Source organism: Saimiri boliviensis, chromosome 20 (genome assembly GCF_048565385.1).
Source record: "Saimiri boliviensis isolate mSaiBol1 chromosome 20, mSaiBol1.pri, whole genome shotgun sequence".
Classification (NCBI taxonomy): Eukaryota; Metazoa; Chordata; class Mammalia; order Primates; family Cebidae; genus Saimiri; species Saimiri boliviensis.
Genome location: NC_133468.1, coordinates 26,722,317 through 26,741,130, shown reverse-complemented (window position 1 = coordinate 26,741,130; position 18,814 = coordinate 26,722,317). Strand labels below are relative to the sequence as shown.

General features: G+C 45.8%; 1 protein-coding gene across 4 annotated transcripts in view; it reads right to left on the bottom strand.

The window, feature by feature from the left end:
• The window catches only part of SDK1 (sidekick cell adhesion molecule 1), a 948,273-nt gene that overhangs the window by 214,380 nt on the left and 715,079 nt on the right, over positions 1-18,814 (bottom strand). For all 4 annotated transcript variants that reach the window (XM_039460606.2, XM_074390484.1, XM_074390483.1 and 1 more), the window contains one exon: positions 17,199-17,380. In XM_039460606.2, coding sequence (XP_039316540.2) covers positions 17,199-17,380 — 182 coding nt within the window. The remainder of the gene's footprint in view (positions 1-17,198; positions 17,381-18,814) is intronic.

Genomic DNA, 18,814 nt, shown 5'->3' with positions numbered 1-18,814 from the left:
ACACCTGTAATCTCAGCATTTTAGGAGGCTGAGGCGGGTGGATCAACCGAGCTCAGGAGTTCAAGACCAGCCTGGACAACATAGTGAAACCCCATCTCTACTAAAAATACAAAAATTAGCTGGGCATGGTGGTGGGCACTTGTAATCTCAGCTACCCAGGAGGCTGAGGCAGGAGAATCACTTGAACCTGAGGGGTGGAGGTCGCAGTGAGCCGCGATCATGCAACTGCACTCCAGCCTGGGTGACAGAGCAAAACCCTGTCTCAAAAAAAAAAAAAAAAAAAAAAAGAATTACCAAAAAGAAAATTAGGGTGTGGTAATGCATGCCTGTAGACTCTGCTACTTGGGAGGCTGAGGTAGGAGGACTCCTTGAGCCCAGGAGTGTGAGTCTGCAGTGAGCAGCTAAATAAGACTCTGTCTCTTAAAAAAATAAAAGAATAAAAGCCAATTTTTCAGAAAATATAAAGAATTTTCAAAATTCAACTATAAGACAACCAAAAATGTGAGCAAAAGGAACAAATAGTTTCTTCACCAAAGCCAATAGAATGATAGGAAATCCACAAGTGAAGAGAACCTCACCTTCCTATCACTGGTCACCAGGGAAATTTACCATAATGGGATGCCCTGGACCCTTATTAGAAGAACTCAAACTACACAAACCAACTGCAATAACAACCAGTGTCAGTGAAGATGTGGAAGGCCTGAGGTCCTCGTGGCATGAGAGGGAGATGCCCATGACACGGCCATGGGGTGGGACCGTTTGGTCCTTTCTTATGAAGTTAAACATGAGTGCGCCACGTGCCCTGGCAATCCTGCCCCTGGGTGACTGTGCACAGGAGATGTAAAGGTTTACATAAAAATCTATATGAAGCAGGGCATAGTGGCTCACACTTATAATCCCAGTATTTTGGGAGGCCAAGGTGGGAGGATTGCTTGAGCCCAGGAGGTTGAGACCGGTCTGGGTAACACAGCAAGACACCATCTCCACAAAAAAAAAAATTTAAAAATTAGCTGGGTGTGATGGTGCACACCTGTAGTCCCAGCTAGTTGGGAGGCTGAGGTAGAGGGGATCATGAGAGCTCAAGAGATTGAGGCTGTAGTGAGCTGTGATTCCACCACTGCACTCCAACCTGGGCAACAGAGTGAGACCCTGTCTCTAAGTAAATAAATACGTACATACATAAATAAAATCTATATGCGATATTCATAGCAGCTTTAATAATTACCCCAAATTTCAAACACTCTAAATTTTTAAACAAATGGATGGGAAACAAAACTGTGGTGCATCCATGGAATGGGACGCTACTCAGTAGCAGAAGGGAACAAAATACATATACACATGAACACATAGGCAAATCTCAAATGCATGACACTAAGGGAAAGAAGCCAGATTCCAAAGACTGCACACTGCACGCTCCACTTATATGATGTTCTGAAACAGGCAAAGTTATGAGAAGAGAAAACAGCAGTGCTTGCCAAAAGCTGGGGCAGGGTAGAGGGGTGATTACAGAAGCACAAAGGTGTTTGGAGGAGGTGATAGAAATAGTCATATCTCCATCACGATGGTGAAGTGGGCTAACGATGTTTGTCAAAATGTATTTGTAACTGTACACGAGAAAGGCTGAATTTTACTATATGTAAATTATGATACCACAATAAATCTCACTTTTAAAACATGCTCCAGGCAGGGCATGGTGACTGACACCAGTAATCCCAACAATTTGGAAGGCCCAGGTGGGAGGACAGCTTGAGGTGAGGAGTTTGAGACCACCCTGAGCAACAGAGTGAGACCCTGACTCTACAAAACATAAAAAATGAGCCAGGCATGGTGACGTGCACCTGTAGTCCTAGCCACTTGGGAGGCTGAGGGGGCAGGATGGTTTGAGCCCAGGAGTTTGAGGTTACGGTGAGCTATGATCCTGCCATTGCACTCCAGGTAACAGAATGGGGCCTTGTCTCTAAAAAAAAATAAGACAAAGCAAAATGCTGCACATTCTTTGATACTTTTCCCATGAAGAGGTGGTGTCTATGTCTGAAACCCTTCAATGTAGGCTCTGAGACTGCTTGACTAATAGCAGATGACCCAGGTCCTAATAAACTAGCAACTTCTCATTGGAGCAGCCGTAGGAGGGTGAGGATCCTGAGACTGCAGGCTGGTGAGGCCAGGGGCAGCTGCCTCAGCGGACAGTGGAGGGAGCCAGCCTTCCTGCCTTCCTAGCCGCTGTGCCAGCACGTGCACAAGACATCTTCCCAACTGAATGAGTGGCACAAACGGTCACATATCCAAGCCCTACTCCAACTCCTGACCCCAAAAATCATGACATATTACAGGTGTTGCTTTTAACCTCCAAGTTTTGGGGTAATCAGTTAGGCAGCAATAGATGACCAGAACAATCTCTGCTAAAGGAAAAAAAGAAAACAAGAGGGGAAGGAGAAAAAGGAAGAAAAGGGAAAGGAAAGAATAAACACCAGGAGCGACTGGGAAAAGACTAACAACTGTTGTGACATTTTCCCTTAGAACCCACAACCTCTGGGGTTGAGGAAGGCATCTCATTCTCATTAGGTTTAGCTCCAGGGTTTCATGAAGCCTAATTACTGACTCTGGAATGCCAGAATACCAAATATCAAACATCGTTAAATTCTCTAAAATAAGGCTACACAGATCATATGCAAGAAAAAAATATTTGCATAATTTAAATAAGTAGTTGTTTTCTGAAGATTCAAGAGGACGTCTGTATCTTTGCTTGGCAGCAGCACAATCCTCACATCAAGTTCTGGTCCTGCATCCTGGAGGCAGTGCCTCTCGGGCGCACCCTGATTACATAGAAACAAACTCTTAACTGAGCTGGCCCATGTAATAAGGCATTTCCCCGCCCTTCCCATTATGTGGGCTACCTAAAACCACCAGCTCTTACACTTACTCTACCTGGGATCCTGGCTGTGACACCCACTCTACCTGAGACCCTGCTTGTGACACCAGCTCTACCTGCGCTTCTGGCTATGACACCTGTCCTACCTGGCCCCATGATACCCACTTTACCTAGTCCCTGGCTGTGACATTGACTCTACCTGTCCCCGTGACACCCACTCTATCTGAGCCCCTGGCTGTGACACCCAATCTCCCTAGTCCCTGGCTGTGATACCCACTCTACCTAGTCCCTGGCTGTGACACCCTCTCTGTCTGTCCCCATGAAACCTACTCTATCTAGTCCCTGGCTGTGACACCCTCTCTACCTGAGCCCCTTACTATGACACCCACTCTACCTGTCCCCATGACACCCATTCTACCTAGTCCGTGGCTGTGATACCCACTCTACCTGTCCTCATGACACCCACTCTACCTAGTCCCTGGCTGTGACACCCTCTCTACCTGAGCCCCTGACTATGACACCCACTCTACCTGTCCCCATGACACCCACTCTACCTAGTCCCTGGCTGTGACACCCTCTCCATGAGCCCCTGACTGTGACACCTACTCTACCTAGTCCCTGGCTGTGACACCCACTCTACCTGTTCCTGTGATGCCCACTCTGCCTGAGCCCCTGGCTGTGACACCCACTCTACCTAGTCCCTGGCTGTGACACCCACTCTACCTGTTCCTGTGACCCCCATTCTACCTGAGCCCCTGGTGTCAGATTCAGAGGCTGACCTGTGGGCACGCATTCTCCTTTCCCAGTCACAGGACAAGGGACATTCTAAGGCCTCAGTTTCCTCTCTCTCAATACCCTAAGCTTAATTCAAAAAAATCTCCAAGCCTGCCTTTATTCCCAGGTCCTCGGCTTCTCTTTGTCCTAATTGTTGCCATCAGAAGTGACTCAGAAATTTGTTGACAATGGAATTAAAAATGCCCTCAAGCAAGAAAGAGTTACAGCCAGCAAATCCTTCTTGACAGTGTTGAAAATAAAAGAGTGGTTATGGCTGGGAAGGTCTTAATTATGAGGGTTATATAACTCTACCCCTTCTTAAGCCAAAGACAAGGGCTTAGTCCCACTATGCCACAGAAAAGGGAAGGCCAAAGGGGTTTTGGCCATGCAGGGTGGCCTCCTGCTGCTCAGACTAAGCCTCTAGGGACACTTCCTCCCCAGATGATTAGCATTAGGCTCTTGCTGTGCCTCCAACACCAGGCCTGGAGGCAGCCTGGTGATGTGACAGGTGTTATGCTCCTTTCTGGTTTTCACTGAGCAGAAAAATATCTTTTCCTTGGATAATCTCCCCCCAATGAAGGCACACACCTGAGCAGGCTCACAGCCTAAACCCATTGAACACGGTCTTGATGCTCACAGCCAATGACAAGGTGTTCTGTCCTGAAGCCCCCGACACTCAGGGAATAATCACAGGTGAAAGGAAAAACCGGAAAAGCAGTTTCAGGCACTAGGGGTTTCATTTGTCATGGAAATGTGTGCAACCTTGATCAGACAGTAGCAGTTTCTCCTACTTGGAGAGGAAATTTCCGGGAGTGGGCAGGGAAGACGGAGGCGGGACAGTGCAGTAGTCTCTCACTGTACCTCGGATGGGTTACAAAGGGGCCAAGACACTGATGTCTGTTAGTTTTCAGAGTCATAAACCATGGTTTACAGCCATTCAAAAACTTGCAACTGTTGAAATTACATTTCATGCTGTTTTCACTATACATATGCTGTGTTTTCACTACACACAGGCATTGCACATTGCTCAGTGAAAGAAGCCACTCTGGAAAAGCCACGTGTTGTGTGATTCCAACTATATATGGCATTTTGGAAAAGGTCAAACTATAGAGACAGCAAAAAGATCAGTGACTGCCAGGGGCTGGCAGTCAGGAGGGATGAACAGGAGGAGCACGGGGATTTCTCAGGCAAGGAAAGTCTTCCATAGGCTCTAACGATGGATACATGTCACTATACGCTTCTCAAAGTCCACAGAATGCACAGTGCCAAGCGTGAACCCTAATGTAAGCTATGGATTTTGGGTAATGTGTCAAGGTAGGTTCACTGAGCATAAGAAAGGTACTGCTCTAGTGGGGGACGCCGATAAGAGGAACAGGCTGTGTACACATTGGACAAAGAGTATATCAAAACTCTCTGAACCTTCTACTCAATTGTTCTGTGAATCTGAAACTACGCCAAAACAAAACAAAACAAAACAAAAAAAACACAAAAAAGTAAAACAAAACTATGCATGTGGTTCCTGTAACTTTCTAAACCCAGTAACTTTCTTTGGAGCATCTGCTGCAGAGAGGCACAGGGTGGCTGAGCCACGTGGCACTTTCCTGACACCCCCATGGACCCCGCGTTATCAAGCTGTTTTATTTCAGTTGCAAGTTGTTTCTCATATGCGAATTTGTCTGTACCAGGCACAGGACCAATTGATACGGGAGCTAGAAAGAAATTATTTAGGCAGATAGTGAGGGTAAAAGAGTCCTTGGCAAGGCTTCCCTTTTAACAAAAAGCAGCTCCCAAATCATTTCTTTTCTAATAAAGATCAGCCTGAAAAATCGAGCTGCAGACATAGATAAGCAAGCTAGAAGTTTGCACAGGTGAATGTTGGCAGCTGTGCCAGGAGAAAAGGGCTACCTGAGGGCCAGGTGTGTTCAACACGGAGGCCCTGTCTTCCCTTTTCTTTGTCACTACGTGTACAGTAAAAACACAGGCAACATGGTGCCAGCCAGGCAGAGAACCCATCTGCACAATAAAAGATTAGGGTGAGGGTGGCCACATTTTCCCACGCTATGCAAACGGCACATCTAGTCCTAACCAGTTTTTCGTGCCTTATGCAAATTGCACACCTGCTCTGACCAATCTTTTGTGCCCTACGTAAATCAGACATTGTGTCCTCCAGCTCATCTGTAAAACCCTTTGCATTTTGCCGTGAACTGGAAAAACCCGCTCGGGACCCCTCTGCAGGAAAGAGCTCTTCTCTTCACTGTGATGTTGAGCCTTCCTGTTCAAGAACATGGTCCATTTGTTTATACCTACTGTGGTGACTTTCAGGAGCATTTGCAGTTTTCTTCATCTATGTTGGGTATTTCTTGTTAAATTTATCCCCAGCTTTCTTTTCTTTTCTAATGTTGTTCTGTTACTGTAAATGGGATCTTATCTTTGATTATAACTTCAAGCTGTGTTTTGCTTGTGCATATGAAGTCAGTTTGTTTTTACATGCTGATTTTATAGCTTGCTAGTTTACTAAATTCTTTATTGTTCATAGCAGTTTCCAGATATCAGATCTTATTATCTGTAAGTAAAGATAGTTTCATCACTTCCTTTTTGGGCCTTATACCTCTCCTTGCTTTCTCGTCTACAGCTGTGGCAAATATGTCCAGTTCAATTTTAAGAGCAGAGAAGGCTGTGGGCATCCTTATGCTTCTGCCTTCAGCAGGGATGCCTGTAGGGTTTCCCAATCAAGTAGATGGAGAACACACATCCAGGGGGTGGACGTACATGCACAGTTTACCATATTGAATAAATGTCAATACATTTCTATTTTATTACATGTTTGTACTCCAGATGGGTGTTGAATATTGGCAAATGTCAAAACTGTATTCTTGGAATAAATCCCACTTGAATAAACGATCTACTGTTTTAAATGCACGGTTGGACAGCTGGCAGGGCTCATGTTTATGAGTCCCAGGTGTTACATTCTTCTACCTATCAATGCCTAAAGAAGGTTCCCAAATTGGAGGGTGCATTAGAGGACATGTTGAAACATATATGAAAGTTCTGACTCAGTGGGTCTGGGGTGAGGCCTGAGAATTTGTATTTCTAACAAGTTTCTAGGAAATGTGAATCCTGTTGGTCCACAGAACATCTTTGAGAACCACTGCTGTAAATTTCCTATACTAATTATTTTCTCCTCCCTCCCATCCTCCTTCCTAATCTAATTCTAATCTACCTAATTTTCTACCTTCCTGTCTGCTTTCTTTCTTTCCTCTCTCTCTCTCCCTCCCTTCCTCCATTCTTCCCTTGGTTGTTGCTTTGAATATATCTAGATTCTAATTAATTGATTGATAGAAACCCCCTACTCTCATCCCCACAAGCCTCTTCTCCTCTCCTCTACCAGGACTGTGTGCTGCTGGTTATAGCCCCCAGAGTCTGTGACTATGTCCAGCAGGAATTTTCCCTGCCGCTGAAAAGAGAGACACACATTTTTATTTTCTATATTTAAGTCAAATAATGTGATGAAATTAATATAACACTTATTTGCAACACCCCTGAGTAAAGACAGTTACTATTCATCTTCCCTTCCATCTGTGTAAATGGAGAAATAGTTGAAAATAATCGTTAATCAAAGGAAACCTGTGCTGACCACGGAGCTACAGGATGTTTTGGAGATTTGCAACATGTCAAATAAAATTAATAAAGTGATATTAGGAGGTGCTGAGATAGCAATTCATAGGCCTTCTTGGGCCAGGTGAAAGTGAATATCCAGGCCTCTGTGGTAAGAAATGAGTGATTCCTACATCCTACTTAGCATCTTTATGGGACTGGGCAAACCCCACCTAAACATGCTAAGGAGCCCACTGAGAATGCTGTAAAATCAGCTGAATTTAGCACAGAAGGAAATTAGAGTGCACTGTCCGATATTCTAACATGCCCAGTTGAATTTACTAAAGCAACACTACCTTACTTTTTACAGATAAACCATGAAATCTCAGTGTCTTAACACAGTGAAATTTCACCGTCCATGACCCTCAGATGCAATATCAGTTCTCCTGGGTGCTGGGCAGCCTTCACTGGACCATTCAGGGCCCACCTACTGGCTCCCATCTCCTCTAGCAGGCCAGGGGCTGGGAGCCCAGTGGCCAGCCAGGGCAGCTGCTTCTACTGCACACAAGAAGCATGAATCTTCATGTCCTTGCCATAACGGCACACCCATTTTTCATGATCCCAAATGTATACAGTTTCAAATATGAGGGACTGACACGTCTATCCAGAACTTAGTGGGGGTTCACAGGTGTCCATTTCTCCAGGTTACCTCATAGAATTAAACGTATACACCTTTCAAACCAGGGAGCAGTGAGCTCATTACCTGGAAGAATTACTGGCCGCACACCACTGGGTGGGTGTATATATTACAATTTGTGTGCTGGCTGTTATCGTTAATTCCAGATTGTTCTGGGCCACGGCTGAGCTCTTGCGTCGTTATGGTTCTTGCAGTTCTGATACACCTGAAGGTTCTCAATGCATTAAACATTTCTATCGCATTATTATGTTTACAAACCTTTGACTAATAAGCTCGAATATCTTTCCTGATGGCCTTGAGAAGAAAATACTTTAACACTTAAAAAAGTGCTATGTGTCCCTTTCTGAACTTATTTTGTTTCCAAATCTTTATTTGCTTGGCATTGAGAGAAGCATTTGGGGCCAGTGTTTAGGCTGGGGTCGGGAGCACATCAGATGGGGAGAGCCTGCAGGCCCTGGCAGGCTGTCTGCACACTGAGCCCTTGTGAACCCAGTCCTCTGACTCTGAAGCCAGTTGGGAACAAGATGATATTTCTATTCACGAAATACAAGTTTCATTCCTAAAATACATCTTTACTTGCACCAAACACCAAGTTTATAAAACACAGGCCCAAGGCCGCCTCGAGTGGGTGGAAGCTCTAGCTGCTTGCTTGGGCTCCGGCTCACTTGGTGTCTCCTCCTCTTCCTCTCCTGACCCTTGCTTCCCATGCACCTGTCTGCGTGCATTTTCCACGTCTGAACATTGCATATCTGTGGTTTCTCTTCTGCTCTTCCCATGATCAGCCTTTCTCTCCAGCTGTGGGTCAAGTGGCTTTTCCACACAGTACAGGGACTGAGGTCCTGAGGGTGAGTGCTGCCTGCGGCCTGGTGTGTCCAGGGTGCTGAGCGGCATACCTCCCCAATGCTGGGGACACATTCATGGACATCATTTCCCATGCACCTTCTTGGCTGCAGTCCAGATTCAGCTTTTCCAGCAGGAAAATGGGTCGGAAAGAATCTGCATTTAGGCTCCTGAGCAAAGCCAGGCTCAGCATCAGCATCACCCCGGAAGGGTTGCTGTTGGATGTCATGATGCAGAAAGACAAGAAGGCCTAACCCACATGTGACAGGGCTCAGGACAGCAAGAGTTGGGGCAGAAGGCAGGGTGTGGTGCTGAAGATGGAGATTAAACCGGCGCAGCTTTGGGTATTGAGACAGGAACAATAAGCCCTGTGTTTTTAATCAGACATCTATTTATGCTGTGTTTACTTACAGGTTAGGCATTGTGCTTGGATATGGGAATACAGATATGAAAAGACAAATCCGACACAGCCCTTGCCCTGATGGGGTTCCTAGGCTAGCAGGAAAGACAGGCCTGTGAGTCACAAAATAAGGCGATGCTCATAGTAACTTAGACTGGTTTATCTTTCCACATGTCCTCTAGTAGCAGGTGAAGGGCAAGTCCCAGGAACCCCTTCCCTGTGTACACAAAGGTGATCTTCAGGGATACGGATGCTAAAGCCCACCCTCCCTGCTCCACCCCAGGCCTCCACTCTGTGCCTTGGCTGGCGGCCCTGCTCACACCCTCGCTCAGACCCTGTCCGTCTTTACAGTTGGAGGGACAAGACAGGCTTCACAGACCAGACCTGAAGAATCCTAGGTTTGGTAAAGGCTTTTTCTGAAAGGGAGGTAAGAGTCAGTCAAACCAAACAGCCTATATTGCTGGAATTCAGTATTCTTCAAACTGTAGGTCACAAATACACTCATGGATAGGGAAATCAATTCAGTGGTCACAGCTTTTTAAATAATGAAACAGAATGGAATAGAACAGAAAATACCAAAGTACATCACACACTGAGAGAGTTGCTATTGTTCCATGAACGCTGTATCAGTGTGTGTATGTGCTGGGTTTCAATGCAAAATAGAGTTCTCAATGTGCACTGTGGTCCAAAGTACCCAGAGGCCACTGCAAGCCCGCCCTCCATGGCAGCAGAGTGAGAGGAGCGCTTATGCCATTTCTACTCCACATAGTCACAGCAGGAAGAATCTGGAAGTGATTCTTCACCATGCGTGATACATTTAGAATGAAAAATAAAAGGTAAATTGTAGTGACGGCAGATGATAGCCTGGGCTTGGGAGCCCAGCAGACCCAGGTTTTGGTTCTGGCATTTCTCAGCATTGTCTAGCTATGTCACCTTGGGAAAGTGAGTTGCCTCTCTGAGATTCCATTTTTGCCTCTGTCAAATAGGGATATGATGCTTATCCTGATGACCACCAGGGATGCGTGGAATAAGATAGTGAGTGTAAGGGCGCAGCGCGGCATGGTGAAGGCTGGCATACAGCGGCTTCCCCTAAAGTGCGAGCTTCCTGCTCTTTCCTTTCCTGCAGGTTCTACAAGACCAAATAAAGTCCATACCTAATGGAACAGCCCATATCTATTTTGTTCAGCTTTTACTTAGTGTTTTAGGTAATGCTGGGAGAATCTGGAACATTATCCTATTCTGCAGGTACAGCCTGAGGTCTAGAAAGTCGGAGGGATTGAGAAACAAATCTTTTGTGCAATGTCACTTAATGCCACATTGAGAATTTCCCAAGAGGAGATAAGAATGGGGCTTGCAAACAGAGTGCCCATTTATAATCCTCGCTTTAGAAAACCTTTCACAGCCCAAGTGAACATTTAGGAGCTTTTACTAATGAGGATAACCAAATGTTTTTTTCCATTTCTTTTAAAATATGAAATATTTCTCTTTCATTATAAAGTAATGTTCTGAAACCAGAATAAATCATTATAGCACATATATAGCTGTTATAAGAAGAAAAATGATAAAGAAACAAAGCCAGGAAAAAAAAGGTAAAATCTTGGTGTGCTCAGAATGATGATTTATAGCATAATTTGTCTTTGGACCCCTTATAGAAAAACCAACATCTGCATCTTAATGGATGAATTTCCAAAAATGAATAGAAGGAGTTTGCATATCCATACAGACTTATTTTAGGACAAAACTGTAATCGATGACACTTTCTATCCTGGCCGGGTCTAGTTTTCCACACTCAGGTGCACTTGAAAATTTCGCAGCCATGTTATTTCTCTCTGTGTCTTTCATCCCTATTTGAATAATTTCTAACAAAAACTGAATTTTTGAGCCAAACAGTGAATCAGCATCGACTGTGAACTACTGATTGCTTCAAAGCTACATTATTAGAAAGTTGCTGAAGTCAACACTGGCAGTAAGAAAAATGTTTCTAATTATACTGGGCACTTAGTTATACACGACTTACACTCTACGGATTTTTTTCCACTCGAAACCAACAGCGTATTGATTTCTGAGTAAATTTAAGTTATTTGAATTTAAAATTCTTGAGTAAATTTATTTTCCATTTCATTGTGGATAATCATCATGGAAATCTGACATGCGGAACTGAGTCTGTTGGAGTTTCAGGCCACAGCTTCTATGACAGCACCAACCTTTCCTCTCACCCCTCGCAAAGTTCACTTGGCTGAAACTGTATTAGAGTGTTGCTACTCAATTTGTAAGTTAATATGTCCCGTTTTAAAATGCCTTGAGCTGAAAAGGTCATGGAGGCACCGTTAATAAAATCTATTAAATGCAATTGGCGGACAAGATAATGGTGGATGGTAGATGGAGGGGGATAAGAAAAGCCAGTAAAGTTAAAGGGTTTATATTAAGTAATCCCCATGTGTCCAAGGTGCTAGCCCATGCTGAGAACTTGCAAAGAACTGGAGTTGACAAACCATGCATTTTAAATATATCTCAGCCATAAATGGGATTGAAAAGGAAAATGAGGCGTGTCCAGTGAGTAGTAGGTTCAAATGGCTTCAGGGGTCAACAACGTACTACGCTGAAGACCTGCTGCTGATCTTCCTTAAGGATCTGCCTTGAAGGAAACACATTTGAGACCAAAAATCATGCTCTAAAAGAATGAGCTGCTACCTCCCCTCGCCCCCACCAACTTGCAGCAAACAGCTTTTCTATTGCTCTGTGCCTGCTGCTGGTGCCAATCAGGGCAGCCTGCATGCCCTCCATTCCCTCAGCCCAGCAAATCCTGCATCACTGCTAAGTTCTGTTTGAGACGGACAGCCTAGCAAGTTCGACACCCACCTCATGATAGTGCACGGGGCCCCATCTTTCCCTGGCATTCTGATACTTTCTCAGGAGGCGCTCAGTCCAGGGGCCTTATTAAAGTCAAGATGAATTAATTCTCATTTCCCCGGATGCATCAAGCTGCCATTCGCTGAAGGGAGGAGGAAAAATGAGGCTGGCTGGCCTAGGGCTTCCTTCCCCTCCTGGATGGGATCTCCTGCCTTCTGCGTGCTCTCTGACACACTGTCAAATTCTGTTTGCAGACATTACAATAATTTCCCAAATTATGCTGACAAATAATTAATTTTATGAGTTATGCTTTCCCTTTCAGTATAAAAGCGTTTTAATTACTCCCTTTTCAGCTTCAAGGACCTACTCAGGCCTCTAGGCTTCCTTGACAATCAGTGCTAATAGCTGGGGGGGTACTTCAGGCCCCTAAGTGCGGCTCCTGGCAGCAAATAAGCATTGAGCACTTCATGCCCAAACAGCTCCACGGAGCTGGAGCCTGAAGTTGAGAGGCCCTCAGGGGAATTCGGGGGCCTGAGGCTGAGGGGCCCTCAGGGGATGGGTGGGGAGCCTCAAGGGATAGGTGAGCCGCCAAGGCCTGGAGGACCTGTGCCTTTGCAGTTTTCACTCAGTGTGAGTTTTCACTCAGGAGCCCATTGTCAGGAAACTTCATCTCACTTAGAAAGTGAGGCCGAAGCTCTGAGCTTCCCCTCCCATATCCATTACTCCTTCCTTCCTTAACAAGGAACAGAGATGTGTCCCGCTGAAAGGCCACACTGCCAGCCTCTCCCATATAGAGAGAATTCCAGGAATTGTAAGCAGAGTCAGCAACAAATGGGACTTCTAAGGAAGTTCCTTAAAGGTGGGCATATTGTCCCTGAGGCACAACCCTGAGCCTCCTCCTTGCCTTCTTGGGTGGGGATGCAGCGGCTGACAGTGTAGCAGCAGGTGTGCCATTTGAGGCATGTGCTTAAGTGGCAGGCAAAAACACAAAGAACCCTGAATCTGTGATGACCCTGGAGCTGCCACTAGGACTCTGCCCCACCCACTGCCCACTGCCCAACCCCCTGATATGAGAAAACTAAAAACACTGCTCCATCTTATTAAGCTCCTGTCACTGTGGGTCTGTTTCTAGCAGCAAGACACCACTCCTAAGCAACACAGACAGCTGCAAACTCTTAGATGCCCCCACCACGTGGATCACAGTGAGTGCCTCTTTAGCCACGGCCCTTGAGTCCACAGCACGTTTTCTGGGTGCCGACTGAGGACTCTTTGAAGCATGCCCAGCACCCCTATCTGCGGATAGATGAGGGGTAACCGTGCATGAGTGAGGCTGATCTCTTTGACTTCCTGCTCATATTTCATGAATGTCAGCCTCACCTCCGGGGCCAGACTGTAGGCCCCCAAGGATGATGACATGCCAGGCATCTTCCCTACCCTCGGAGTCAGGGCCCGTCTCACAACTCCACGCACGCCGCCGGCTCTCACATCACTTCTTGAGTCTGTCTGATTTTACTGTCAGCAAGATTGCCTCCAGATCTCTTCCTGTGCAATGGCCCCTATGGAAGCATTCAAAGACTGTAGCAGACACTTGTCACAGTGGAAAAAGGAATACAGACAAAGCACCACTGCTGGCACGTGTGAGATGTCTCGTCTTCAAAGTCTTTTCACACGTAGTATCTCATCTTCTTTTCACAGCGCCCTTGGAGTCAGGACAGTTCTACAAATGGAAACTGGAGGCTCGGAACGGGTACAGGTGCTTCCTGAAGGCACATTAGTAGTAAATGCGGAGAGTGAGGCCTGGATAGACTCCCAGGAAGGGCTCTTTTGGGAGTCACGCATCCAGAAAGATGTGTGAATATATACGTGCATATGAAACCTGTTGTGCTCACCCAGCTGCCATCACAGTTCCCCTGAAACATTCACAATCCCTCTTGTCACTCTGCTTCCTCATGTGTCACTTTCTAGGCAGATCCCTCTCTGTCCTGTTTATTATGTCTTCCTCTCCAAAGCCAGGCAAGCATCGCCCTGTCTTCCCTTCACCTTCCCAGCTCTTTCCAAACTGGTGGTCTGATGTCCTCTCCTAGCTGTGTCCTGTCGCAGAGAGGAATGTGGATTTGGGACAGAATTCATATGCTCATTTCATCCTGTTCCATGGTGGCATGGCTGACTGGGAGGTCCTTGAATAGCTCAGAGGGATAAGTGCAGTTGACTATACCAAGGCATCAAGGCTGTGTAGCCGGCCGTGTCCCCCAGGCCATGGGCCACCTCCTCCTGCAGCCTGCCACATGCCTGACACCAGCCACATCCAAAGGACAGTGTCCTAATGCTTTGGTCAGTAAGTGTTATCACCCCCAATTTGTTCTGGGACTCAAGCATGTCCCTTGAACAAAGAAGGGTCAGATGGGTGATGCCTGGCATCTTGAAGCTGTCACAAGCCTGAAATGTTCTGCCTAGTGACCCAGGAATGGGTATAGGGTTGGAGTCAGGGTCTGGAAGAAAAGCATGACGTGAACTGCCCAATCCTGGCAAGCTCTGGGGAGATTCCCCAGGGGCAATTACCATCCCACCAAGCACATGGGAGTCTGAAACATGCAGAGAGGGAGGGCTGAGTCCCTCACAGGGAAGACAGAGCCACCTGTGTTTCCACACTGGGCTTAGTAGAAAACAAAAGAGGGCCATCCATGTCCATACAAAGTTGTTCCAGGGAGTGCCAAGGTGGAATACATGAAGACAGGAATTATGACCGTGTCTGCTGGGTGTCCCAAGACCCATGAGGGACTCTGTGCGCCAACCACCAATGTTAAACACCCAAGCAAGGGAAGGATGGTGCTGCTAAAGAGCCAAGCTACAGATGGGAAACTGCATGTGCAGCATTATTCACTCATGAATAGTGGTTTTTTGTTTGTTTGATTTTTTGTTTTTAAAGCAGATAGGATGAACCAGATGTGGAACAATCCAAGTCAGGTTCTCATCATATGTGGGAAAAAGTTTGTTCCCAGAGCAAAGCATAATTTAATAATTTCCCCATCCAGAAGGCTGCTTGGATGTGGAGGTGGGAACCCACCCACTGAGCCACCATCTTAGGGGGAACCCTGTGCCCCAGCCCACTAGTCTAAGTGCAGACCCTCACCAACTAGGCTGAAATCTCCTCTCAAGTCCTAGCGACATCAGAGGAAGACAATATTGCACAGAGAACAGCAGTCTTGTCTTGGAAGCCTGGATATCAGTGCTGGTTCTGCCTTTGTGGCCATGTGATTTCAGACCAACTAAATTCCTGCTAGCTAATATTCAGCTTCCTTATCAACAAGTGCCTGAATATGAAACTTGCCCTGCTCTATCTTATAAATTGTCTGCACTTTGAGGAAGGGGTCCAGGCCCTGTTCCTGTTTTTATACTCAGTCCCATTGTACAGGAGGTGCTGGGCCTGTTCCTATTTTTATACCCAGCCCCATTGTACAGGAGGCACTGGGAGGTGCTTGTGGAGCAGAAACTGCATTTGTTTACAGAGTTGCTGGAAGGCACAACCTTGGAATCCATGTGAGCTGTTTTGAAAACGATGGCATCCCACCAAGACTTACATTCCTATCCCTTCTTGTTGCCAGCCTTCGGAGCTGGGGGACATGCATCACTTCATTTTTTTGTCTCTGGAGTCCCTGCTGCCCTTCTCTGCTCCCGGCCTCCCACCTTTCCATGCACAGATTCCTCCTCCTAATGCAGCATTTTGCTCATGTCACTCACAGCTCTTAAGCCTTTAATGGTTCCCCAATGCCAACTGAATAAAAGCCAGAATCCAAAAGCTCAAAGCCCTTCTCAATTAGGTGGAGATCCACTTCCCTCTGCCCCATGCAAAACTCAAATGCACCGTCAAGAAAATGAAACAGTCACAATTAATAGTAATAAGGGATTACTAATAGCAATATGAGTCTTCTAAATGTTTCTAAGTTTACTGTTATTTTATTAAATACCCTAATTAAAGCAAATGCTAACTGTCCAAGTTTTCAGCCATTTTCCTTTTCAAATGAGTAATCAAGAATCACTTGCAGATGGACAGGTCCTTCCTGGCTGTCCTGTGTTTTAAATATTTCTGCTAGTCACTGTGCAGGCAGAACTGACTGCACTTAATTTATAAAGGAGGATTTATGGACTTACAGATGACAACAGACAGCCAATCAATAAGGGATGATAATAACGGCATGTAATATCAAGGAACATTAGGTCTCAGGCATGATTTGGGGAGAGAAGTGGGCAGTTAGAAACCTTATCATTTGAAAAAGGTCAAGGTCTGGTAGCAATAAAAATGCCTAAGCAAATAAAATCACACCTGTGAATCAGGCGAGGGCATAAATCGCAGAGTGAAAAAGGATTTTAGACTTTGTAGAAAAATTGCTTCCCTGGGCAAGGATTTGGGCTGCTGTAGGACAAATGAGGCTGTGCTGGGAGAGGGTCTATTTATTCCTGCTAAGAGCAGTAACAGTGAGATGCAGATGCGGAGGGGGTTTCCAATCCTCGCGCCTCCTGGGGCTGACACCTGCATTCTTCAAAAACAGTGGAGGAACCAGATGTGGTGGAGAGCCTGCAATGCCATGCCAGGTCTTACCACATATATTTAAGAACCACTGGCTCTATGACATTTATGTCTGGTCAATTTTTTTCCAGGGGTGGGACAGTTTTTATTGATGTAGTAGATTGTCTGCTGTGTAACTGAAAAAGGCAACCAAAGAAAAGTACGAAGTTGTAAATTCTATGACCAATAATCATGTTATATCTTTAAAAATACTGTGAAGAATAATCACGCTCTTTGAAAAACACTCACACTATCACACAGAACTCCACAGCCAGCTTTCCTGCAAAAACCTACAATCATTCCATTTAGAAAAATCCAGCTCCACAGACTTTTCAAGAATAGATGCACCCACTAACGGGTGTGTACCGAAACGTCCTTTCCATAGTCACTGAAAGAAGCAGCTGGAATATTATTTGTCTCCTGTCTATGGTACTGCTTTAGTTGAGGAATAGCTGGAGAGATCCCAATAAATATGTGATGAATTTTCTTCTAAACGCTCCCTGGGGGACGGAATTCTCTGTTTTTCTTTCTAACGCACTCCAGTTCAACTTTGCAAATCCCACTCCCCGGCAAAGATTCTGCCAGCTTGTGGTTTTAGAGACAAGCTTACCTCCTTGCAAGGTGTACTCGGTGACTGCCCTGCTGAAGACGCCCAGGCCGGCCCCATTGTACGCTGCCACCTGTATCTCGTACTGTGTCCAGATGATCAGGTCCGTCACCAGGCAGTAGTTCACCTCCGGGCTGGTGATGTTCCGCTGCTGGTACTCTCCGGGAAGGCCGGCCAGACGGTACCTGCCATGAAGGAAGCCCGTCATGGTAAAGAAATAACTGGACCCTGAAACTGCGTTTACCTGCAGCTATTCTGCAGCGTTGGGGGAAATGGAAGTAAATAAACAAGAGCAGAGCTGAGAGGTCAGCCTTAAACAATATCATTTCCTAACTCGATGATTTTTTAAAGTGTGCTTTAATCTCACAGTGATTATAAGCTCAAGGCAAAACGGAACTGACATTTCAACTGCATTATGGTTAAGAAAAGAATTATAACTTTTTACGTGTAACTCGCCTGGAGACCACAGTGACTTAGTACCAAAAATTCCAGACATGATTTCCGTCGGGGAGCTGCTGTAAATCATTTTGGGAAACATTTTCCTCTTGTGAGTCTGAAACGTGGGGAGACTTCCAGAAGCAGGCAGCACACAGCCTCACGGTCTCCAGGGATGGAGCTCCATTTACGAATTGCAGGTATGTCCAAGTGTATCCCAGAATTGGAATGAGTGGCTTTGAAAAGATGTTGAAACTTCCAAAATACCAGTCCAATGCTAAGGATGACAAATTGCTTTGCAGAAGACCTTTGTGGTTGCTTGTGCAGTACGTTCTTAGGTGGAAATCTGAAGTTGTCTTTATGAAAAACATAATGTACACAACTCAAGACTTAGAATGTACAAATTAGGAAATTGCTGTGTGTACTGTGAGAAGATTTTCACAGTATTCTTTTGATGAGCAAATGTGTTTCCATGATTTGGTCTACAGAAGTTAAGGCACTGAGGCTGGGTGCGGTGATGGCTCATGCCTGTAATCCCAGCACTTTAGAAGGCAGAGGCGGATGGAACATGCGGTCAGGAGATCAAGACTGTCTTGGCTAACACAGTGAAACCCTATCTCTACTAAAAATACAAAAAATTAGCCAAACACGGTGGCACACGCCTATAGTCCCAGCTACTCAGGAGGCTGAGACAGGAGAATCACTTGAACCAGGAAGTGGAGGTTGCAGTAATGGCACCATTACACTCCAGCCTGGGAAACAGAGTGAGATTCCATCTCAAAAGAAGAAGAAGAAGAAAGAAGAAAGAAGAAAGAAGAAAGAAGAAGGGGAAGGGGAAGGGGAAGGGGAAAGGGAAGAGGAAGAGGAAGAGGAAGAGGAAGAGGAAGAGGAAGAGGAAGAGGAAGAAGAAGAAGAAGAAGAAGAAGAAGAAGAAGCAGAAGCAGAAGCAGAAGCAGAAGCAGAAGAAGCAGAAGCAGCAGCAGCAGCAGCAGCAGCAGAAGCAGCAAAAGTAGCACAAGCAGAAGCAGAAGAAGCAGCAGAAGCAGAAGGAGCAGCAGCAGAAGCAGCAGCAGAAGCAGCAGAAGCAGCAGCAGTAGCAGTTGTTCATGCACTGAACTGACTCAGGTAGTTTACCGAACTTTCATGGATCAGCCCTGCTGAGTAAAGCCAGGGGCATGCCCCAG